The 25,218-nt window shown below is 37.2% G+C and overlaps 2 protein-coding genes, 2 non-coding genes and 2 pseudogenes across 5 annotated transcripts; all 6 read right to left on the reverse strand.

The window, feature by feature from the left end:
- Positions 1-1,278: 1,278 nt before the first annotated feature.
- Positions 1,279-1,453, reverse strand: LOC124899157 (annotated as a pseudogene).
- Positions 1,454-1,985: 532 nt separating this feature from the next.
- Positions 1,986-2,200, reverse strand: LOC124899151. The gene has a single exon (XR_007056287.1). It is a non-coding gene; the product is annotated as a small nucleolar RNA U3 (small nucleolar RNA).
- A 285-nt stretch (positions 2,201-2,485) lies between these two features.
- LOC124899168 lies at positions 2,486-2,636 on the reverse strand (annotated as a pseudogene).
- A 1,313-nt stretch (positions 2,637-3,949) lies between these two features.
- Positions 3,950-12,467, reverse strand: LOC107853311 (2-oxoglutarate dehydrogenase, mitochondrial). Its single transcript, XM_047412791.1, has 9 exons — positions 12,285-12,467; positions 7,526-9,177; positions 7,089-7,315; positions 6,682-7,014; positions 5,727-5,973; positions 5,252-5,380; positions 4,959-5,174; positions 4,640-4,763; positions 3,950-4,415 (listed from the first exon to the last, which is right to left on the reverse strand). Exons 2-9 carry the CDS (start codon positions 9,071-9,073, stop codon positions 4,186-4,188), a joined length of 3,054 nt encoding a protein of 1,017 aa, XP_047268747.1. The 5' UTR covers positions 9,074-9,177; positions 12,285-12,467; the 3' UTR covers positions 3,950-4,185.
- Positions 12,468-14,849: 2,382 nt separating this feature from the next.
- On the reverse strand, positions 14,850-14,921 carry TRNAC-GCA. Its single transcript has one exon. It is a non-coding gene; the product is annotated as a tRNA-Cys (tRNA).
- An 874-nt stretch (positions 14,922-15,795) lies between these two features.
- On the reverse strand, positions 15,796-24,928 carry LOC107870250 (elongator complex protein 1). 2 transcript variants are annotated; one of them, XM_016716716.2, is made up of 6 exons: positions 24,621-24,928; positions 21,984-22,305; positions 18,055-21,112; positions 17,180-17,278; positions 16,772-17,090; positions 15,796-16,111 (listed from the first exon to the last, which is right to left on the reverse strand). In XM_016716716.2, the coding sequence occupies exons 1-5, from the start codon at positions 24,780-24,782 to the stop codon at positions 16,781-16,783; spliced, it is 3,951 nt and encodes a 1,316-aa protein (XP_016572202.2). In that variant the 5' UTR covers positions 24,783-24,928; the 3' UTR covers positions 15,796-16,111; positions 16,772-16,780. The 2 variants fall into 2 exon arrangements, with proteins under 2 accessions (XP_016572202.2, XP_016572203.2); XM_016716717.2 differs by lacking the exon at positions 24,621-24,928 and having other exon boundaries at positions 21,988-22,126.
- Between the last annotated feature and the right edge of the window lie 290 nt (positions 24,929-25,218).

Consider the following 25,218-nt stretch of genomic DNA (forward strand, 5'->3'; position numbering starts at 1 on the left):
CTTGAGTTGAGAGCCTGTCGGGAGCAAATATATTTAGTCAACTGATTTCGTGTAACATTCGATCAAATCCAAATACATTTAGTCAACTGATTCCGTATAATATTCAATCAAATCCAAATTCAGATTCAACCGAATCACATGCGGAACCAGATGACTAGTACTCCCTTTGGCCATGAAAATAATAATTTTCTGGAGTTGAAGTTGGAATTACAGTTGAAGTTGATGTTGGCGTTGTATTTTACCATGAATATAAACTGAAGTTGTTTTTGAAATTTAGTGAAACAGGAGTGAGAATAATAAAAATAAGTAAAACTTGTTTTCACTCTTTAAAAATAATTTTCACTAAAGTGAAATAATTTTTATGGTCAAACACCTCTATTTTCACTTTTTTCACTAAAGTGAAATAATGTTCTGAAAAAAATGAAAATAATTTCTTGGCCAAACGCCTAATGCATTATTAATACTTCCTCTTTTTCAATTTATATGGCTCACTTTTCTTTTGATTCAATGACACATTTTTATCTTTAGCAAAAATTTAACTTTGAAATACTCATTTTACCCTTAATAAAATTTTATACAGACACACAAACATCACCACTTATTTTAGATCACAAATTTCAATAGATTTTCTTTCTTTTTTAAATTTTGTATCAAGTAAAACTAACTCGTATAAATTGGGTTGTAGAAACTATAAAATAATATGTTTATTCAAATTTTAAGATGAATAATTATACATTAATAGCTTTACAGGACTATCGTGCAAAATGGGCGTTGCATTATTGAAAAAACAGTTGGAAACAGCCACGAGACCGTCTCTAGTCCAGCTAACCAGGCTAAGAACGATCACCCATGGCACCATGACCGAAGGCCAGCCACGAGACCATCTCTAGTCCAGCTAACTAGGCTGAGAACGATCACCCACGGCACCATGACCCGAAGGCCATGGAGGCTGTTAATCACGCTCTAATCTCATGGCTACGATTCATGTTGCCTTATTAATAAAAAGAATTGGAAAGCCTGTCAGACAGCCACGAGACCAACTCTAGTCCAGCTAACTAGGCTGAGAACGATCACCCACGGCACCATGACCCGAAGGCCAGCCATAAACTGGAAAAGACATAAACTACTGAGAAATCATTCTTTCAACTCTCAAGCAATTCATAGGCATCTGAGTTAAACAGAAACAATTGGACTTTGCATTGGGTAGGGGCTGCACGAACACAGGCTCCCACTGCCACAAATTATGATGTAGGCTCGGCCACTTGGACCGGCCTTAGGAGTCTGTCAGACAGTCACGAGACAATCATCACCGAGTGGGCTATGGTGGGGTTACTAATCACGCTCTAGTCTCACAGCCACGCGATCATCCACCCTACTTGGTTTCCTGTCTCCTTAGAACTCAAGGATACCGTGCTACGAGCCTATACAACAGATCCTGTTCATGTAAGGTCGCGCCCGTCCAAGTTGCTGTGATGTTATATAAAAGACTACCTTCCCTAACTAACCAAGTCGATGACTATAGCAACAAAAGCTGTGATTTCGTATTAGATGCCTTTATTTTTTAAGGTTAGTACACAATTGATTCACATGAATTATATTATTTGAAAGATTATTAGTTTGGGTCATGTATTCTAAAGTTTCTTCTTAAGAGATACATAAGAGTGATTGCCATTGGAAGAGAGAGGCTCTTGAGAAAGTGGGCACAAAGCAATTCATTAGCCCATAATTTAGACCACCAGAGTAATACTTGTTAGACCTTGAATTGGGGTAGGGGCCGCGCCATGAGACTAGAACGTGATTAACCGGCCTCCATGGCCTTTGGGTCATGGTGTCATAGATGATCGTTCTCGGCTTGGTTTGCTGGGCTTGAGCTACTGCGACAAATAGGTACAGTGCTATGGAAGTCACCAAAGAAAGTAACTTCGGAGAGAAAACGGGTAAACATCGATTCTGAGAATTGAGCTCTAGCAAAAAATTTTGGTAGTAGTCTGTCAGACAGCCACGAGACCACCTCAAGCCCAGCGAACCAAGCTGAGAACGATCATCTACAACACCATGACCCAAAGGTAATGGAGGCCAGTTAATCACGCTCTAGTCTCATGGCTTCAATTCATCCACCAGACTTAGTTTCCTGTCTCCTTAGAAGTCAAGGATACAGTGGTACGAGCCTATAGAACAGATCCTGTTCAAGTAAGGTCGTGCCCATCTGAGTTGCTGCAACAACATATAAACACTTGGCTGCCTCGCCAGCTTATCGATGTGGGACACGAGGTGGGGAGAAAAAATGTATTAAACTCTATAACTGCTTGTATGAATGGACAACTGCCACAAAAAAATTGTACAACTAATTCATGTTGATTTCTTTTCTGATGGAATTGTATTTATATAAAGTATCTAGTTAGAACAATTGAGAAAGGTGATTTGCAACTCTTGAGCAATTCATAGGCAATTGAATAAAACAAAAAACAATTGAACTTTGCATTGGGTAGGGGCCGCGCGAATGCATGCCCCCACTGCCACAAACTATGACGTAGGCTCGGCCACTTAGGCAGGCACCCCTCCAAAGTGCAATGGAGGTCTCCAACCTAGGCCATGGACCTTGTGGATCGTCCGTTGACCCCGTCCAGGTAAAGTATGTTTCAACACTGTCCTTGGCCCATTTATATAGAATCTTCTTAGTACTATTCGATCATCTTCACAGAAAGCTCATCCAAGCTTGCATTAGAATGTCTTTATTATTTATCTGCATTATGCCATCCTTAAAGGTGCATCTCCACCTGCTCTTTGTACGTCGTCTCACATTGTCAAACTGAGCCAAAACTAGACGTTCTACGTTTAGATATCCTCCCCTTGGTTCACATCATCCTTTTCATTCAAGAGCGGCTCATCATCATCGACAACATTGTCATTCTGAAGGTCAGGAAGAGGAGTACTAGGCTTAGACGCGTGCATATCATTTGGTGCTGGTGTGTTCACATCATCAGTAGCCTGGACAGCACGTTGCTGCCTCTACCGGTCTTTATGTTGTCACATATGGTATCTGCAACACCATCTTGTTGACGTATGTATCCCTCATTACGAACATTGACATGCAACATCTTCCCTTCCGCGCTTGCTTTACAGCTGAACTCGTAAACAAGTCAGCTCAACGATCACCACCATCTTCTCGGCCTTCAACATACGTAACATTAACATCATACGTCTCAGTGTCTTCATAAGGCATAGGGTTGTTACTGGACTTTGTTGATTCAAGTATGTTTCTTTGTTGTCCTTGACCCTTTTTCGTAACAGCTCCTTACTGCTCTTTCGTCTTATTGACTCTTTGACGATGTGGGAATATAGAGTAAATATATTGGAGACTGCATCTTTAATATACAAAGAAATGTCAGCATCCAATTTTAAGATGGACAATCATACCTTAATGGTTTCACGTGATCATTATGTAAAATTGGTAGATGAAGAAGGAAGAGTTTTAAATTCCCCAAATTATTAATTATCATATTTATTAAAATGGAGAAGAAAAGTTTATCACACCGCGCTTTATAGTCACGAGGGAAAAGATTTTGTTTTCTGTCGAAGAAGCATGCTTAACACAGCCTATTGCATAAAGGCATTCGAGCCGCGAAAGTGTCGTATATTGGGACAGAGGCAGTAGTTTTTAAACGAACATACCCGCGAACTCAACTCTACAAGGGTCCTAATACCCCGTGAATTCGATTTTAGCATCACCTCTTTGAGGTGACGTGGCACCTTTATCACATAAGTGAGCCCACGTCAAAGGTGTCACGTCAGTTTAAAAAGTTGACAAGACAAAAATAAGCTAAAATTTAGTTCGGGGAGGTAATAGGACCCCCGTGAAGTTGGAGTGTGTCGTAGCAAATTTGGCCAAAATACAGAGGGTACTAGATGCTTTACTCAGAGAACATCAACAGGAAAGAAAGAGATTAACTAGGATAGGTATGTGGGTGAGCTGTATTGCTGATTAAAATTGTTGAACCAACTGAAAATGTATACGTATAAAAGCATCAGTTTCACTGTTTAACTGACTGAAAGCTAGCACAAACAAAAAGGCCTTATTTTTCCAAAGAGCAAATTAAACGCACACTGGCTATACCAGAGGCTCAGAGATCCCTTTTGGAGGCCAGTGCTATGGATTATATGAACGGTTCGAGTTTCAGAATGGATTTAGTTGATTGGATCCTGTTGTAGTGCTTTCTGGACGAGCTCGGTCTGCTCTTTCATGTGAACCTGGAAGAAACCAGTGGCTGTTGCAGCGGAAGGAGCACGACCGACATACTTGATGTCGTCCATGTTACCTCTGCCGACTGATTTCATGGCAGTACAAAGGCGTGGTGCGATGTAACTGAATGCGCCCATGTTCATTGGCTCTTCTTGACACCAAACTATCTCTGCGTCTGAAAATATGGAAGTTCGAATTAGTTACGACTAGATTACAGTGCCATGACAGTTGGTTTGTCTCTATGCGGAAATGCAATCGTTGAGGGATGTTGGTTGTGCGTGTTGTGTGTTTACCGTCTTAGTTATGCAAATGAGATTTCGGGATAAACATTACATGAAAGTAGATTTCCATTTAATTTCACGAGCAAAAGGTAGCGCGGATGTTTCAGAGAGCACATACTTGGATATCGCTTCAATTCACGCTGGATAAGGTCATATGGGAAAGGACAAAGCTGTTCCACCCGACAGAGAGCAACGTCTTTCCCTTCAGCTTTAGCTCTTTCTTCGTCAAGCTCATAATAGATCTAGAAAACAGGCACAAAAGAATAATTAATCTCTGCAAACTTGAGTGAGTATAAACGGTATCATGTATTCATGTTTTGCATTATCCAAGTGTTTAAGTTGTTTAAATTGCATCTAAAGATGTTTGTATCTGCATGGTGTGAAAGGAGAGCAACGTAAAAACGGGATAGATCAAAAGAAAGAAGTATACTACACACCTTTCCAGAGCAAAGGACCAGCCGTCTGATACCCTCTTCGAGATCCGAGTGGTCATTCTGATCTTTTATCAGACGCTTAAACCTGGTACCTTGTTTGTCAAAACCTGGATGACCTTGGACATCGTCGAACTCAGATAGATTTGACTTGCAGTTCTTGTGACGAAGCAAGTTCTTTGGGGCCATAACAATAAGAGGCTTACGGAAATCTCTGTGAATCTGAGGAGGAGTTGCACGTGAGAAAACAAGAAGGCAGGAAAGTTCAAAAATTTTAACAAGCTTGCAGTTGTACTTACTTGACGTCTCAAAACATGGAAGTAATTTGCAGGAGTTGTTACGTTCACCACCTGCCAATTACATTCCTGAATCTGCTTCCGTAGGGTAGGTTCCATCTCCGGGATAACAAAGGGGTTGTCATCACTCATCTGCCATGGAAAATCATCTCATTAAATTGAGCAAAATACAAAAGGTGAGATACTCTGTTGAAGAAATCAGAGGAACACAGCTTTCACAATGCATCCTGGATCTAAAGGAAGACAAGATATTACAAGACCCTTTCGGTAACTGTTTGACGTATTCGATTTACTACAGTTTAGTACATGAATTGGACCTTATATTCTATATTATAACCTAGCACACTTCTAGGCACAATTCCACTCATTTAAGTTTCACATGGTTAAAACGTTTTGTATCTTATCTGTTCTTTCAACCAAGTGAAACTTCCTAACTCTTAGAGAGGTCAGCTTTATAGAGCGAGAATAGCTGATGTACCTGGAGGAAACGTTCCAAACGTCCACTTGAATGCTCAGGGCCCTGACCATCATAACCATGTGGCAAAAGCATAACCAATCCAGTCTGACGCAACCATTTTGCCTCTCCACTGCTCACAAACTGGTCAAATATTACTTGAGCTCCATTAGCAAAATCACCAAATTGAGCTTCCCAAATTACCAATGAATTTGGATTTTCCATTGAATAACCCAATTCAAATCCCAGAACACCAAACTCTGAAAGGGAGCTGCATAAAAATACAAGAACGAACAGAGAGTCATATATTGATCTTAAGGATCTTACACATTCTGTTGATAAATAACCATATTCCAGAAACAAAATAATCCACAAATTACTCGACAGATTGACTGGAAATAATCATATTCACAAGAACCAAAAAAAAACTCCCACTCTAAAAACATGATAACTCTTCATGAGTTACACCAGACTTATCATACTTTTGAAAACATAAAAAAAAGACTACTAGCTTCCTAGCATGTGAGGGAAGGAACAAGGCATACTATACAGTAGAAGAAAACATAAGAGAAATCAAGACATGAGAAGGGAAGCAAGACAAACATGAGTGACTAGCTCAGAAAGAAACACACACATGCTATTGAATAGGTAAACTAAGGAGACAAGTGGTTGCTCCTAAAGTAGAGCTGGTTATCAAATGTGAAGTCGAGTAGATTGATCAAGTTCTTCAAAAGAAAAGCTTTCACTGACAAATCAAGAATCAAGTTGAGCATATTCTCACAGGCATTTGGAAGTGAATTTACTCAGCCAACAGACTATCTGCCACCACAAATAGCATCATTCAGCAGAGATCAAACAGAAATTCAATATCCAACTAATCAAAACATATCCATGGAAAGCTGGCATACATAAAGGCAAAACACCTCAAGAATGCAACCTCATAAACTGGATTACAAATAAAACAGTTATTAAAATATACCTGTTGCTCACAGTGAACATCTCTTCATTTTGGTTCAGCATAACATGATCAAGAGGACAGTACTGTGCCCCTGTCTCCTGATCATGAATAACAGAATGCCTGTGACTGAAAGTACCCCTCTCAACATCCTGACCACTCAACCTAACATGATTACCTTCGACGAGCAATGTTGCAAAAGCAAGCGCTTCTCCAACCGCCCAGTCAACACCCTCCCCTGTCTCAATCATCTTTCGACGGTCATCAAAAACCCTTTTCAATGCCCTGTGAGGCTTAAACCCATCGGGAAACGTTGTGATTGCTGTCCCAACATTCTTCAAGATCTCAGGTTTGACACTGCAGAATAGCGCACCTATCTTGAGTCTCAAGATTCAAGATTAAAAATAAACCATTTAAGTTAAAAAGTATACCCAGTGTTTCGAACACGTGATAGCTGTGACGGAGACTTAAACCCAGCCCAAAAAGCAGAAAGCCAATCTCTTTTCTGAGGGACATAGTCTTTACTAGCAATGAACTCTTCATTAAGGATTCTATTGATCTTGTTATGTATCTTTTCCACATCATCTTTTGTCACCTGACCGGAATTTAGAAGTTTGTTTTGATAGATCTCCAATGAAGAAGGATGATTTCTGATGATCTATTGCAAGACATAGAACAACAAAGATATTAGCGCTTTCATATGGAATATAAGAAGATCCCTGATTCCAGTAGGAAGATAAATGGATTTCTGTCGCACTTGGTCACAAATTGCAGTAGAAAGGTAAACAGAGTGAGTTGAGCCCCAAATATAAAATTCTGAATATAGTTATAGTTATATATAAAGCACAAAAACTTAGATTGAACTAACCTTATACATTTTAGGCTGGGTGAAGGATGGTTCATCAATTTCATTGTGTCCAAATCGACGATAACAGACAATATCAACCACAACATCAGCATGGAATTTCTGGCGCCATTCTGCAGCAAGTTCACACACATGAGAGACAGCCTCAACGTCATCACCATTGACATGGAAAATTGGAATATTCAAAGCCTTTGCAACGTCAGTACAATACTGAGATGATCTTCCAGCAGTTGGATCAGTAGTGAACGCCACTTGATTATTCACTACAATGTGAATGGTCCCTCCGGTTGTGTAATTCGGAAGAGCACTCAGATGCAATGTCTCATAGACAACACCTTGGCCTGCAAAGCTACCATCACCATGGAGCAAAATACCCATGCTCTTTGTTCTATCCACGTCATTCGTATAATATTGCTTTGCTCTAGTTTTTCCAATAACAACTGGATCCACAGCTTCCAAGTGACTTGGATTTGCAACCAACGATAGATGAATTCTTTTCCCACCCCTAGTAGGTCGATCATAAGAAGTTCCCAAGTGATACTTGACATCACCAGTTCCAACATAACCAGCATCATCCCCAGGTTTTATACCACCGCTAAACTCGCTGAAGATCTGCTTTAGCGGCTTTCTAACAACATTACCCAAAACATTTAATCTTCCTCTATGCGGCATCCCAATAACTATGCTCTCAACTCCAAGGTCTGCTGCCCTATCGAACATCTCCTTCATACCAGGAATCAAGGTCTCACAACCTTCAAGCCCAAATCTTTTGGCTGCCGCCCACTTTGTAGCCAAGAAGTTCTCAAACTGAGTACTCCACATCAGCCGGTCAAGAATAACTTCCCGCCGCTCACGATTGTATTCCGTAGGTGTTGGGGTTTCAATCCGCTCTCTCAACCAATTGCATTTATCACGGTCAGAAATATGCATGTACTCATACCCAATGCTTCCACAATAAGCCTGTTCAAGCCGTGTTAATATTGCCTTCAAAGTTTGCACAGGACGATTCTCAGACAAGAATCCAGACATCTTCCAAACACCAAGGAAGAACTCTCTATCAAGATCAGCTTCAGTGAACCCATATAATGCTGGATCCAAATCATCAGGTATTTCCCTGTCTTCCAAAGCTAATGGATCCAGTTTTGCTTTCATATGACCATTAACCTGATAAGCTCTCACGAGCAACAGAAGACGCATACTCTCTTGAATTGTCTGGCCTGAAATTCCAGGCGACGTGGCAGCTTGTCCAACGAAATTCCTGAAGAAGTTATCCCATGACTCATCAACACAGTTTGGATCTTGTTCCCATGCTCGCTGGAGCTCCTCAAGGTAGACACTACTCGTCCCATCTAAGAAGCTGTCAGTCAACTTGGAAAGGGGCACTGGCCTTGGGACAGGAGCAGCTTGTGCCTTTGGCCTGACAACTGTGGTATGAAAACATCGACCATGTGATGGAAGTATGCGAGTTCTTGGGACGTAAGACCCACCCTGAGACAGAGCCCTTCTAATAGCAAGCTTTGCCACACTTGAGCCAGCTCTAAACCACGCCATTACTGTGACTTAGATTCTAAAATCTAGATGAAATCTTCGAAAGCTTTAATAATCTCTTCACTTAATTCAAACCTCAACAACAATCATTATACATGAATAACAACCTAGGAAAGGAGCATGGAAATATTAGAATGAGCAATTTGCACCAAAAAACGACGTACAATCAATCAACATTTTTTTATTACAGAGACTTTAATCAACCAACAACCAAAATCAATTAGAAGAAATTTAAATAGACTCAACAGTACATAATTGTTGGAAGAAACCAAACCCCTAGGAGGTAACAATTTAGCAGTTCATTTTCCCCCAAACAACAATTCAACTTCCGCTGGATCTAAATTGTAGCGCATAATCTCCTAAATGAACAAATATGGCTGGGAAAAGAAGAGATCCAACATGCAGCTTCATATATAAGAATTCAAAACCTCACACTGTAAATCAATCAAAAACACCTCAATCCAAAATAATCGGAGTAAACTACTATTGAGATCCTACATATCCATTTCGCTGCAAAATTAATCATTCTAGTATATTTATGCTAACCATTAACCTACCAAAACCCTCCTCCTTTACACGTGATATGTGTTGTCAAGTTCGTATAGACGATTTAACCCTGTATTACAAATGGAACACCAAAATTATACTGAATGCAGAACAGCAGCGACATTCGAAACCTCATATTATAAATCAATCATCTATACTTCAAGGTCATACTAATTGGAGTTCATCGTATAAAATATCCCTCTGTTTCATCTAGGTTGTCTTACTTCCTATTTAGTCGATTTCAAAAAGAAGACCTCTTTCCTTATTTTGACAACTTTTTAATTTCAACTTTCCACATGGCATGTTTAAGACCACAAAATTAAGAAGAATTTTGGTACAATCTACATATTTTTAGTTTAAAACCACAAGATTCAAAAGTCTTTTACTTTCTTAAACTCCATGTCAAGTCAAAACTAGACAAACAAATTGATACGGAAGGAGAGTGTGTGTACATATACAGACACACACACACCCTCCCTTCACATTTACTTGTCCAATTTCAACTTTGCACATCCTTTAAGAAATAATACCCCCTTCGTTCATTTTTAGTTGTCATGTATTCTAAATATAGTTGTCCCTAAATACTTGTCAATTTAAAAAAACAAGAGAGAATTAATTATTTTTTTTCAACTTTACCCTTACATTTATTATTCTAGTATTAAGAGGCACGTAAATAGACAAAGATTACGAGATATATTAGTCAAAATATATTCCTAACTAATTCTTTTCCTAAAGGTTGTGCAAAACCTTATCATGACAACTAAAAAGGAACAGAGGGAGTAATTTATATGGATATTTTACCACAATACCCATATAAATTGATGTTTACTCTTAGGTTTTGATAATCTAATTGGAAATAAGTACTTCATGTTAAGGATAGAACATAAAAGATATATAAATAAAATAAAATTCTCTTGATATGCTAAAAGTGATTAGTACAAGTAAAAATGTATTTTCATTAGTATAGTAAACAAATAAAAGCAAACGGAAGGAGTGTGTGTATTTCTTTTTCTTTGATAAGTGTGGTGTCCGAGCAAGCTTTCCCGCACCTCAACTAAATCCATGGGATACCTTCACCTCCCACCACCCACCAGCAACATCAGGCACCACGAGTAACTCTATCACAAGCTAGAATAGATGAAAGAAATCACCTAGTGTTTTTGTCTCCGTCTCCGCTGGGAATTGAACCAAAGACCTCAAGGTTCTCAACCCACGTCATTGACCACTAGGCCACACCCTTGGGTGCATGTGTGCGTATATATACACACACTAGTCTCCATGTACATACGTTGCCCGAAATTATCTCACTATTCGTTGGACGAAAGACAAAAATCATTTTCTTCCTCCAAATTTATATTGAAAATCAAATTTTTATTTCCATATCGGCTGCAAAACTTTCTAATCAACAACGTGCTATGTATTGTTTAGAACATATGGGAAGAATCACCTGGTGTCTTTGTCTCAACTAAGAATTGAACCCAAAACATCATGGTTCTCAATCCACGTCATTGACCACTAAGCCCACACCTTTGGATGCATGTATGTTGTCTATATATATACACACACACACACCAGTCTCTACATACATGCGTTGCACGAAAGTCTCTCGCTAATCACTGAAAGAAAGATAGAAACTATTTTCTTTCCTCCAAACTTATATTGAAAATCAAATTTTTATATCCATATCAGCTAGAAAACTAAACATTCGACTACATATTCATTCTAATCAACAACGTGTTATGTATTATCAAGTATATACAAACCGGAACATCAAAATTACAAATATATTTCTTATTAGAATAGTAAACAAGTAAAAGCAAACGGAAGGAATGTGCATGTGTGTATATTTTTATCTTATAACTATGGTCTCCGGGCCAGTTTTCCACCACCAACAGGTAACGGGTAACTCTGTCCATATGGGAAGAAATCACCTAGTATTTTCCGTCGAAATTGAACCTGAGACCTCATGGTGCTCAACCAACGTCATGGACCGCTAGGTCACACCCTTGGATGCATGTACGCGCACACATGCACGCACACACACACCAGTCTCTCTCACACACACGTCTCTCTCTCTCACACACACACGTACATACACACTAGTCTCTCTCACACACACGTCTCTCTCTCTCTCCACACACGTCTCACACTCTCTCACACACACATCACACACACACACGTCACACACACACGTCTCCCTCTCTCTCACACACACACGTCTCTCTCTTTCTCTCTCTCACACACACACGCGTCTCTCTCTCTCACACACACACGTCTAACACACACACACGTGTCTCTATCTCTCTCTCTCACACACACGTGTCTCGCTCTCTCACACACACACTAGTCTCTCTCTCTCTCTCTCTCTCTCACACACACACTAACACTAATCTCTACCTACGTGTGTTATCAACAACGTGTTAATTAAGCAAATCATATCTCCATATTTATATTTCAAATAAAAAATTTTATCTCAACATCACCCACAAATTTATACACAATTCTTCTCCTTATTAAACGTACTGTGTAATTATGTATGTATTATCAAGTATATCTAAGCATAACATAACATCAAAATCACAAATATATTAGCACACATACACCTCAAAAAAACAACAGATCTACATACATATATACATACATAATATGAAAGAAGATTTGTTGATACCTTAAGAGGATAATTGGGGCTTCAGAGAAACCCTAGAAAGTACATAGACAATGAATTTGGAAGGAGAAATGAGAGGATTTTCTAACATTGAGCGGCTGCTATAATGGAAAATGTACTAATTTTTCACCATTTTTATTTTTTCCTTTTACACTTGCTAGCGTCATTATAGGACTATACTAGGAATAAGCAAATATTAATATTTTTATTTTTTTCATTTTATTTATTTTCTTTTTTGTCTTCGTGCTTCTGTTATTTCATCTTGTTTTATAGTACTCTCTCCGTTCCAAATTATGTATCGTCATTTTCTTTTTGATCCGTCCCAAAAAGAATATCGTCTTTCCTTATTTGGTAAGTTTTTAAAAACACAATTACAATTTTACCCCTTAGTGGTCCCACTTGATTTTAAATATTATTACTCCTTTTTTTATTTATTTTTCAATTAAAAGTGGTTCCACTTGATTTTAAATACTATTACTCTTTTCTTTAAGAAGGGTAATTTTGTAACTTTAATAAAGTCAATACTTATTTCTTAAATATCGTATCCGATCAAATGGCGACACATAATTTAAGACGAAGGGAGTAGTATTTTATTACTATTTTATTGACTGTTTTTTTTTCATGAGTCGAGAGTTTATTGGAAACAACCTCTTTACTTCTTCGTAGGTAGTGGTATGAACTGCGTACATTTTACCTCCCCAGATTTCAGTATATGGGAATACACTAGGTATGTTGTTGTTGTTGTTTTCGTGAGCTAAGGATTTATCGAAAACAGTCTCACTATTGCTTCATAGGTAGTGATATGGATTGCGTACATTTTATACTCGTCAATTCCACTATATGGGAATACACTAAGTATGTTGTTGTTTTCGTGAGCTGAGGTCTATCAAAAACAGTCTTTCTGCGTTATCTCTGAGATTGTGGCACATATTGCGTATATTTTACTTTGTTCAGACTTCACTTTGTGGGAATGTATACTTTACTTTCTTCAAACCCTTATTTTATGCGACGAATATATAGAGATCGAGGTACGGACAACGTATGTTTTATCCTCTTCAGACTCTGATTTGTGGGAATATAGTGGGATTGAGGTACAACGTATATTTTATCCTTTTGAGATTTCATTTTGTGGGAATATATTAGGTGTATTTTTTTTTGTTGTTTTATAATTAATACTAAGATACTTTATATATCTCAAATTAAGGTACAATCTGAGTACATTTTAGAGTATGTTGTTGTTGTTAATTAATATGAAGATATTTTATGTATCTCAAATTATGTGTCGTGTTTCTTGTTTATATGTCTCTTGAGAAAATATTAATTAGAAGGAGGTTTTAACTATTTTATTCTCATTTATTAACTATTTTATTCTCATTTACAACTTAATATTTACTTTATTTATATGACAACAATAATAACATACTCATAGCCGATTTGGACAGGCTTATAAATCAAAAGCTATAAGGAGTCGTTTGGTTGAAAAAAAGGTTATCTCGGGAATTAGTTATTCCATCATGTAAATCAGATAACTTATTCCATCATTATAGTATAAATGATGAAATAAATAGTTTCAAGACTAACTAATAGATTCAACTAATCATAAAATAAAATAATTTTATATTTTATTCCGAAACTATTTATATCTTATACCTCACACCCAACTCGAGAAATGTACCTCACACCATCACTATAAGACTAGGAATAAGGAATATATTTTTCTTGTTTTTATTACGTAATGAATAAATTCACCCTCCCAAAATATTTTATAGAAGGATATTTTATGAAAAAATGAAGTTGATCTTCTAATTTAGAAACATATTGAATTCTCTAAAAATAAAGACTTATATCGGTGTTTCAAATTATTCGTCTCAAATTTTTTAATTTAATTTCTCATTTTACTTGTCTTTTTTTATTAATCAAGAAAAGATAATTTTTTTTTTTTCATATTTTACCCTTTGCATTAATTAATTTTTCTTTAAATTAAAATGTAAACATCATTTGATATGGGCACTATGGTAAATTAGGTATGTTATTAATTATTTTTCTTAATCAATGTGTCATCTCAATTTGAGACGGATAATTTGGGACGAAAGAAGTATTAATTAGTTCAGGTTAAGAGTTATGTTCATGCTTTATGCGATTATAAAAAATTTTAATAAATTTATATGGAGATAATTTTTTTTTAGAAAATCTTCTGATAAAAATAGAAGATTATATTGATAAATTAGCTAGTATGTCTTCATTAAATTCGATAGAAGTCTCATTAATTTTTTATCAATATTATATTGTTTATGAAAGATTATAAAAAAAAAATTGAAGTTGGTCTAAATTATTATCCAATTAAATAAAGTGTAATATGTAGCAAAAAGTCATTGTCACATCACATTAAAAAAATGTGGTATTTGATTGGTCAACTGTAGCTTGTCATAAATATCTCGAATTGAAAATTATACTTTCCTTTTCAAAAAGAGAAACTTTATTAAATAGAATTTAATTATTAAAGATTAATAAACAAGAAATTTTACAAAGTAAAATTTAATAGAATAAGGTAAACACGCTTAAAAAAGGAGGGCCCAACCGGGTTCGAACCGGTGACCTCTTGATCTGCAGTCAAATGCTCTACCACTGAGCTATGGACCCTTTGTTGTTAGTCTTCTAACAAGATTAATAATAATTATTTTTAGTTTAACAAAAGTTGGATAAATTGTGAGCTTAATTGTTTCATAAAAGTTGACTTGCAAATCGCAACAAACTACAATGGTATCAACTATATATGCATTTGTTATACCAATGAAGATTCAATTCGATCGATTGAATATGATTATCATGTGATTTCAATCTGATAAGAACGACCAACAATTGTTAAAACTTCAAATGATTCTCGAAATAAAAAAGATTGCGAAAGATGTTATCACTAGAATCAAGACTAACCGAAAGGTATAAACCAATACTTCTATAGATTCGCTAGAAGTAAATTATTTTCACCCTTTTCACTCCTCATCTAATTTCTACATTCACTATTTTCCTCACTTTCTAGCATTTGTTTTTTTGGGGACAATCAAGTGGGGGGTGGGGGGCTCCTACACTCGGGCGTGGTCCCGAGGCCAAGCAAAGGGGTGGGGGGTCCAAAACTCGGACGTGGACTTAGGCCCAAGCAGGGTGGGGAGGTGGGGGTGAGGCTTCTGGGCTTGAGCATGGTCTCGAGTCCAGGTGGGATGGGGGGTAAGGGGTCTTGAGCTCGAGGGTGGACCCGAGTCCAGGCAAGGGGGGGGGGGGGGGGTGGAGGGCAACAACAACAACATATCCATCCTAATCTATCAATTTTATGGCGAACATTCAAGCAACAACAAACATATCCGATGTAATCCCAGCGGTAGAGTATGTGATTGCAAACCTAGGAGTTTGAAGAGGGTAGGATACACACAATCATTACCCCCGTCTTTGTGAGGCAGAGAGGTTATTTCCTATAGATCCTCGACTCAAAAAAAAGAGCTCAACGAGCGTCAAGCAAATATAAGGAAAACGATTAACTTGAATTCTATATGTTAAAAACCAATAACCATTTAAAATTGTTCAAAAGAAGCTACCATTCTGCTGAAATATGCAAAGTACAAAAGTTACATAACCAAAACTAGTAACCAAAATAAGCTGAAACCTACTATGTTAAAGTAAGAAAACCATTCTGAAGGGATACTAGTCAAGAATTTGGAACTCGTCAGTGATGAATGACAACTAGAAGAAATTTCAACTTCTGACATCTCGTATGTTTAGTAGCGCTTCTGCTCACATCAGCCGAGATAGGATGACATTTCAGATTATCAACTACGTGCCTGCTAACGTAGAGAAGATAGTCGTAAGCAGCTTATCTTAAACAGCAAAAGGGCGGAGAATTATACATCAAATGCTATTCAAGAAAACTACACAAATAGAAGATTCAATTGCTATACAAATTCAGCAGTGTATACAACCATCTATGCTAAATGCCTTATAAATGAGACACAAGCAAGCTATACGAGCCTGAGAAATGAACACAAGATATTGTCCATAGAATTTTCCGAAGAAAAATATATCTAGTAAGATGATCTTCAGGTTAAAAAGAACATGCAATGCCCATTCCTCTAGTGCCCTTTCGTCTATAAGGAAGAGAATACCGTATCTGATAGTGCCCCTTTCGTCTATAAAGAAAGAGAATACCATGTCTGATATGCATATTATTCAGTTATCTCTATGTAAAATGTAGTGGGGAATATGTGTGCATTGCTATTCCCTTAGATTATTAAGGATTAGCAATTTTACAGGATTTCAACATGTGGGGAATAGCTGGTTAGCGAATTTCTTAAACATTACTAGTTGCTTAAACAGTTAAGGCTGGATCACTAAAATGTACCGCCACCATTATGAACAACAGGTCGATGCTTAGCTCGCACCAAATCCCCAGAGAAGACCAAAGAACAATTGTAACATAAGTGAGAGAGAACCAAATGACATACCTTTGCATTTCAAATCAATACTTTTGACTGCCACGAGAACAGCTCAGAATGCTGCATTTCTTCTTTTATTTTGGGAATGTAATTGTCCAGAACATAGAAATGCTCATTAACTCTATCATTTAGCATGGCCTCGTCGGCTAATTTTACAGCTGCCATTTGGGACAGTTGAAAATTTGTAGCAACATGTTGCAACTTCTTGGCAATATCTTCCTTTTGCAGCATCACAAGGCATATCAAGAGAGATCTAAGCTCACGCTTAGCTCCACTAGTCAAAGCCATTCCCTTTAAGTGCTCTACCAAACCCAACTCCTCACCAGGACTATGTTGCAATGCACCATGAAGACAAGGATCAGGAACTAAAATAATCTCAGCATCAGAAAGATATATGACATTTGCATAATAACATACCTCCCAGCACGTATTTTCCCTCTATTTCGTTGACGTCTCATCTCTCTCGCTTTTGTACTAGCTTTGGAGTTGATAGATGCAGCTGATCCCTTTCTTGTCCTGCTCATTAAAGAGAGTTATCAGGAAGCTGGACTTTAAAACATACACTTCCATGGAAGCAGAAGAAATTGTCTAATCATTTTCTATTTGACAAATTCCGGGACAGTTTTTCTCCCTTGGTATGTGATAGGAGCCGTTTGGTAGAGTGTATTGGAAAGTTAATGCATGCATTAGTTTAATGTGTATTAGTAGTACCTTGTTTGATATATCTTTTTACCCTATGTATAATTAATGCTTGCATTAGTTATACACTCTATTGTGTATTAAGGTGTGTATTATTAATACCTCAAAATCCATGGGATTAGTTATGCAATGGATCTAATGCATGCATTAACATGCTTAAAGACACTATAATCCCTCAAAAAATTTTCCGCATCCTTTCCAATATATATTGAGGGTATTGTGTAAAACAAATTAGAAATTATGTAATTCATGTTATTTTTAATACAAGAAAAATACAAGCATAGCTAACACAAGCATTGCTAATACAAGCATTACTAATACACCATATTTTGCATTATTGTTATACACTCTACCAAACGACCCCTAAAGTAGCCTCCTACGCATTTGGATAGCAGGAAGATGCACGGAACCAACATGTCAGAGAGTTATCACTTATCAGTGCATACATGAGTATAGATCCACAAAAAATGGAAAAACGAGAAGAGCAATATTTTAAAAAGGAAGTTAATAGCATGATATATGCTATGACAAGCATCAATTATTTAGAAGAGACAATAAGACATCCCAAGATTTCTTATTAAAATACGACATACCCCAAGGTATATGCACTCATTCCACTGAAATTGCTACTAGTTTCAGAAGCAGTATCATCATCAAGATCATTTATTGATCGCTCATCTGACTGTAGCTTTGCAGCAAGTAATAATCTCCGTTGTCGAACACCTAAATAGCGAGTCAAGTACTTCCCCACTTTCTCCAACCCTTCCTCATATTCACTAACCAATGAGCTGGCACACTCAAGTGATGCTGTCTTCACTTCCAGGACCAAATCATCTCTTCTGTGAAGAAATGCAGTCCTCAAAGCTTCTTCCCATTCCCTTGCGCTGACCAAGAAATTAATACCAGCACCAACATCTGCGCAATACTCCAAAGCTATTTTGGCGGCATCCCCTGGTTTACCAAGTGCTTGAAGTTCCTCACAAAGCTCCTGTGCTAGTTGCAACACCTCCTCCTTCCCAAGTTTAATAAGACCAGCTACTGTCAGAACCCCACCCCAATTACCACACTCACGATAAGCTTTCAAAGCTTTATCCAAACAAGAACAGCACAAATATGTTGCAGCAGCATCCTCGAAGCATTTTGTGGAACTAAGATGATCTCCCCAGGCCTCAAGTACCTTGTTTCTCTTGACAGAGTCGATGATCAATTGGAGTCCCGAGGGGAAAAGTTGGGGATTTTTCTTCATGAGAGTCATCGAATCCTCAAAGTAAGAATCTCCTGCAGAAACAATATGTTGAAGTGCAGACTCGAACCTCTGCAACCTAAGGTCTATGTTGTATTGCATTAACACTGGTGGCATGTTTTCCAGTTCTTGCAGATAAGGAAGAAATTCTTTTGGATCCTTTTGTGAATTCAAGGCAACGATAGCTGCAAGGTTCAGATCATAAAGACCTAATGCAGCTTCAAAAACTGCCTCTGAATCAGACAACCACAAAAGATGTTTTAAAGCTTCCTCAGCAGAAGGGTAGAGCTCCCTTCTCAGGTCATCTGAACCCGATAATTCCTTTTCTCGGATTAATTTAATTCTCTCTAAAGCTTGCTCAAGAGCTGGAGGGTCACTTCGTGCTAAAGTGGTTAGAATGCAGAGTTCCCTTGCAGGACTTTCCGTTACATGCTCCTCAAGAGCCTTCCTTATGGCCAGCAAGACAGAGTTGATCTTGCTGTTGCTGTGAGAACTCTTAAGGTCCCCATGTTCTACAGCTTTAGCCTCATTGTCATGAGGTAGGGATATATAGTTTTTGTACAGTGTCTCCATGATATTTTCATTCTTTATTGAACAGACAAATTCAGTTATGTAACTTAAATTGTTCACCTGCTTGACAAACTCAGCAGCTGACCGAACAAAGATTTGCCAACCACAGTGGTCAATAATAACATTGAAATCAATTCTTTGCCTTCTTACCATGAGTAACGCGTCTTTGTAACGCCCCTGGATCAAAGCATTAATTATTGAGGCTAGGACCAATTTTCTGGGGTAGATGCACTCAAGATTCCCTCGAACTGTTTGAAGTATGATAGCAGACTCGTCGCCATGCAAAACACCTACAATTCTCGCACCTCTTTCCCATATTTGAATATAGTTTCTTTCATCTTCTCCTTTTCTGCGCTTAAAAACTGGCAGGAAGTTCCCATACTTAACCTCCAGTTCTCCTTTCAGGACATCACTAATATCAATGATAAACAGTAAATCCTGCTTAGTTGCAAGAATCAAATGGGTGACAGTGTGGTCAGCAGAATTCGAGTAGAAGGAAAAGCTGCTGCAATTGTTGCACAAAGTCCTTTCACCAACAAGCAATCTACCATTCTCATCGAGACCAAAAAGCAAAGATTTCTGAGGCAAACAACCTCCAATTTGAACAAGATCCATCCAGGAACAAGATGAAGAAAAACTCATATCATCACGTTTCTGATGAAGCCCTCTGGCATCAGCCACCTTCAATGCATACTCAAACACTTTCCCACCATCAAACTGGACATATGCTGAGCAGCCGTTTTCCTGGTCGGGAACTATACCAATTACAGTACCTTCAAGAGATAATCTATTCAAACCTTTAGCTTGCCAACCAGAGCATGTCACTGAATTAGGAATGCGATCTTCAGAACACATAAGCTCAATTTCTTGGAGGCAATACATAGAAAGCTCATCCTTAGAGGACTCCTTTATTGCTGAGTTGCTTATTTGATTATGACTAACACCAAGAAGCTTATGTGAATCCAACCATGCAAGGTGAATGAAAGATTTATATCCTGAATCAAAAGAACAAGCCTCCATATCAAACTCTTTATCTTCTAGTTCCTCCCAACAATCAATTGCAGGAAGCTCTACAACACATAATCTGCCATCCGACAGGGATGCAGCCAGGTGATTCATAGAACTTTTAGAGCAAAATGTCATACTCTGAATGGCAGAGGGAAACTTCAAACAAAAGAGGTACATAGGTGGTGGGATGAGAGATAAAGAAAGAGGGGTTACTAGTATCTTGGAGTCATCAATTACAAGTCCCACTGAGTTATTCATGACAGCTGTATTCCAGACAAAGTTGTAGGTTGTGATATGCCCACTAATAGTCCAAGAAACCAACTGTAGAGGCTTTATCGGATCCCACATGAATCTGACTCTATCATCCTTCATGTATCTGATTTCTTGCTTCAAGTACCAGTGGTTGTTACTTAAGAACCAGATCTTCAGAGAGTCGTACTTTTCACCTCTGACCACAGCAGCTAGAAGGTCTGAGTTACAATTCCACTTCACAAGTTCTACAGTAGCATCAATTTCTACGTTGAGGCAAAATGAGCTTCTTTGTAATCCATTCCTCTCAAAGAAAACTATTGATGGGCATTTTCTATCTTCCTTTTGGTCATAAACTGCAGCAATTTTTGCTCCGCTGGGCATCCAATCCAAAGTTGACCCCATGAAAGGATTCGACTCTGAAACAGAATGGAGCACCCCTGAGTCCCGTTCCCAGATTTTAAGCTTCTTATGCAAGGGCTGAGAATTATTCACCCTGCTTAGTGTTGCAAAGTATTTTCCATCACCTCGCCATGAAATTGGGCTCTCCGACGAATAATTCGAAGAGTAAGTATGTTCATCTGAATCAACAGCACGACTATTTTCAGTCATTTCTTAACAGAAGCATAATTTAAATTTCAAGTACCAAATGAGTGCAATCAAATATGATAAACGTGCATTCAAGTTACATTCTTGAAAGGAAATACGTTTCCAATAATACAAGAAAAGGTAAGAGTAAAGACTTCAATAACGGTGTCAGTGTACTTAATGTTAGAAACAGGCAACCATATCACCTTTTCCGAGAAGGAAATATAAATGGTCTTTTTCACATACTTTCAAACTGAAAATCAAGAGTTAATATAATGACCTTTGCATGCTTCAACGCTCCATCCAAGTTAAACCAACATGCTAAGACTTAATACCACAAGAACTAATGTTTTCACATGCAGAAACCACTGGCTTTTGATAAGAGAACCCGTATATGCATCGAAGAACTGGACAAGACACAACCAACCAATTAGAAAGCCAGAAGACATTCTTGTTACCTTCAATTACTGTACACGTTATGACGTTAATCATATTAAACAAAATTTCAGATACGGTCTAGAAAGTGCACATAATTTTCAAATAACAATGAAACTAACTAAACCAAACTAGAATTGTCATTTTCAGCAGTTCAATTTTCTTTATTAATAGGAACATGTTTATACAGTTAAACATAACCCTCTTAATATTATAGGTTCAACCTGGAAAAGTCAATAAAATGATCCCAATGAGGAAAATATAGCAAGCAAACTGATGCCATGCTTGTGATTTCAAAAAATTTAATCTTCAAAGAAGTATTCCAGAAATGTACACACAATCACCAAAAGAGCATTTCAAGGATGATAGAACTTCATTTGAAGAGAAAAAAGCATATACTAACTCAGGTATATGGAAAGAAGTCCTTACGTACGTCAATATCTTCAGGCAGATCATCAAGTGCCATCTCATATAAAACATCCCAGTCAGGTGTCATCATTAGAATCTGTCCAAAACCAGTAATTACACCAAGAAGATCTCCATCTGGACTAGGTGAGATACACTTTACTCCACCCTCCAACCGGCCAACAATTTGTGTCATATTATCATCTGCAGTGTATAGCAATAGAAGACCATACGAAGTCCCAATAATCAATGCTTCTTTTTCCATTAAATAATCCATGGAAGTAATGAAATCCCCAGGCTCTAAATCAATAAGGTTATCTGATATGGAATTCCAAGCTCCTGCATTCTGCCAGATCACCAAACTAGTCAGAATTATTTTTCTGTGAAGACAAACTTAGAACTCACTCTAAATCCAGGGCCAGTAAATTCATAGTGTTTGGTCTGACTACATAATAGTTCCAGAAATTAGGAAAATCTTATAAGGCGTCTGCTTTTTTTTTTTTTCTTTTTGCAAGAAGAAAATTCAGGTATTTACACTAAGCTTTGGTTGTTCAGAAAAGCAATCTTTTCTCCAAACTTTGGAAAAAAAACAAGCTTTTCAAAGTCTGCAAAGAAAGCTAAGAACTTAGCAACCAAACAAAGTTGCAAGAAAAAATCCACCGCTACTCAAACTAAGGCCAGTACATATAAGAGAAGAACTAACTCGTCTTAATTTATGCGACACTTTTTGCTTATCCAGAATTAACTAGACCAATATTCAAAGTATTATTGGATCATATCAACTCAATATTCTACATTAAAATTTAGATATTCAAAATCTATATATTGCAATTCTTCTCAACTCAATATGATCAAAAAATACATTTTGGTCGAAGTTCTTTTTTTTTGAATAATCGTGGTGTCCAGTCCACCTTGGATGCACCTCGACAAATTCATGGGGATACCAGTAAGGCAGTAACCTCCTACCTGCAACAAGTATTAGGTAGTTCTATCCACTAAGGCTGGAACTGATGGAAAAAAATCAACTAGTGTTTCGTCTATGTTGGAACTTGAGCCTAAGCACGCATGGAACTAAATCCATAGCATTGACCACCAAGCCATGCCAATGGGCGCCAAGCTATGCGACACATTTTGCTTGTAAGAGTCAACATGACTAATCATCAAAGTTAAATTGGATTATATAAACTCAATATTCTAAAACAAAAATTTAGACATTCAAAATTTATACTAACAATACGATAAGTTGTAATTCTTCTCATACCAATTTGATAAAAAAAAAAAAATCTTAACACCTTGTGATTCTCAAGTCAATATGATCAAAAAGTATATTTTCGTCAAAGTTTCTCTTTTTTTCAACAAATGCGGTGTCTAGACCAAACTTGAACACTCCCTGATCAGTTCACATGCACTAGGTAACTCTATCCACCAATTCTAGAATAGATGGAAAGAAATCGCCTAGTGGTTTTTTGGTACACGAGATAAGGTGGGATATCCCAAGACTAATTTATACCGTCAACTAAACAACGTTATAAATCTAATATCAAACTTAATCCTAGAATATCCCACCTTATACCATCAAACTTGAAATTATTTTATACCACCTCACAGTCGGGGGTCTATTAGAAACAACCTCTGTATCTCACCTCTGAGGTAGTGGTATAGACTGTGTACACGTACCCTCCCCAGACCCCACTTGGTGGCTATATACTGGATATGTTGTTGTCACAACCAGTATAAATTAGTGCAGGCATAATTTAGTTCGCATACCAAACAACCACCCTAGTGTTTTGTCTCAGTTCGGATTTGAACCCAAGACCTCACACCCTTGGATGTCATGTTGGTCAAAGACAACATAGTTTAAATCTCAGTCCAAAACATTTACGGTCCCTTAAACTTGTCCGAAAAAATTCCATTAGACACTTAAAACTTAGCTTTATTCCAATTGAACACAATACTATAAACAACTTTGTTCCTTAAACTTGTCCCAAAAAAATTCATTTAGACACTTAAAACTTAGCTTTGTTCCAATTGAACATAATACTATATACAATTTTTTTCCTTAAACTTGTCCGAAAAAATTCCATTTAGACACTTCGAGATAAGCATCCGGTACACCCCCACCCCCAAAAAAAAAAACTCAATTTTAGCATATTTTTGTCGCCCTTTTGTGATGATATGACACCTTTATTACATAAAATGGGGTCCACGTCAAAGGTGTCATGTCAGCTAAAAAAGTTGACAAAAGGTGTCACGTCAGCTAAAGGATGACAAAAATACGTTAAAATTTAGTTCAGGGTTAATAGAACACCCATGAAGCGTAGCAAATTTGGCCAGGGTACTAGATGCTTTACTCGACACTTAAACTTAGCTTTGTTCCAATTGAACACAATGCTATAAACAATTTTATTCCTTAAAATTGTCCGAAAAAAGTCGATTTAGACAATTAAAAATTATCTTTATTCCAATTGAACGCAATACTATATATAATTTTGTTCCTATCAAACACAACAAAGTTGAAAATGCATTCCATAAATAAAGCATTTTGAGAGGCAGAGAGGTTTTTTCCGATCATAACCAACAATATACCCAGTAAAATCGTTAATACAATTTTTAACACATAAAATGCGAGCAACAATTATGATATTTGTTGTCAGAACTTACATTAGATGAAGATGGAAGGAGTAAATTGTAAATGAAATTTGAAGATGAAGCTAAGAAGACCCGATTTCGCTCCAAATCAAATGCTGCGAAGCTAATAATTTCATCTTCCGAATTTAAACTAAGGTTTACCAACTCTTCTTTCAATATCTTCAGATTCTTCATCTTCACCAAAACTGATGGAAGATTGATGATGAATATGATAATGGAGGTTTTGGTTCTGCTAAACCCTAGTGGTTAATTTAGAGCAAGGTTTTTTAGGGTTTAAATTTGAAATGTCAAAGAGAAAATACCCAATTACTAATCAACTATACCCAAAAAAACACACCTCAAAACTTCAACTATTTAAAAGTATAATTTTAACACTCGTAACTACATAGCACATGCATAGTACACATATATGCCTACACAAATATTTATATTATGCCACGTATAGGCACTAAAGATGTTAAAATTATACTTTTAAATAGTTCAGAGTTGAGGAGTATTATAACCTTTTGACGTATAATTCAGAGATAATTAAGTATTATCTCAATAATAAATAAAAAAGTATTTTTTATTATTAAATGGAACATTTTACCTCTCAAAAAAGAATAACTTG

Source organism: Capsicum annuum, chromosome 5, assembly GCF_002878395.1.
Source record: "Capsicum annuum cultivar UCD-10X-F1 chromosome 5, UCD10Xv1.1, whole genome shotgun sequence".
NCBI classification, from domain to species: Eukaryota; Viridiplantae; Streptophyta; class Magnoliopsida; order Solanales; family Solanaceae; genus Capsicum; species Capsicum annuum.

Coding starts and splice junctions, on each gene's coding strand:
- LOC107853311 (XM_047412791.1), bottom strand. CDS start 9,073: ATGGCGTGGTTTAGAGCTGGCTCAAGTGTGGCAAAGCTTGCTATTAGA. Junction 5,974..6,681: donor ATGTTCACTGTGAGCAACAG/GTATATTTTAAT, acceptor ATTTTTATGCAG/CTCCCTTTCAGAGTTTGGTG. Junction 5,175..5,251: donor TCCATGTTTTGAGACGTCAA/GTAAGTACAACT, acceptor ACTCCTCCTCAG/ATTCACAGAGATTTCCGTAA.
- LOC107870250 (XM_016716716.2), bottom strand. CDS start 24,782: ATGAAGAATCTGAAGATATTGAAAGAAGAGTTGGTAAACCTTAGTTTA. Junction 21,113..21,983: donor GCCTGAAGATATTGACGTAC/GTAAGGACTTCT, acceptor CTGTTGATTCAG/ATGAACATACTTACTCTTCG. Junction 17,279..18,054: donor ATGAGTGCATATACCTTGGG/GTATGTCGTATT, acceptor TTTAATGAGCAG/GACAAGAAAGGGATCAGCTG.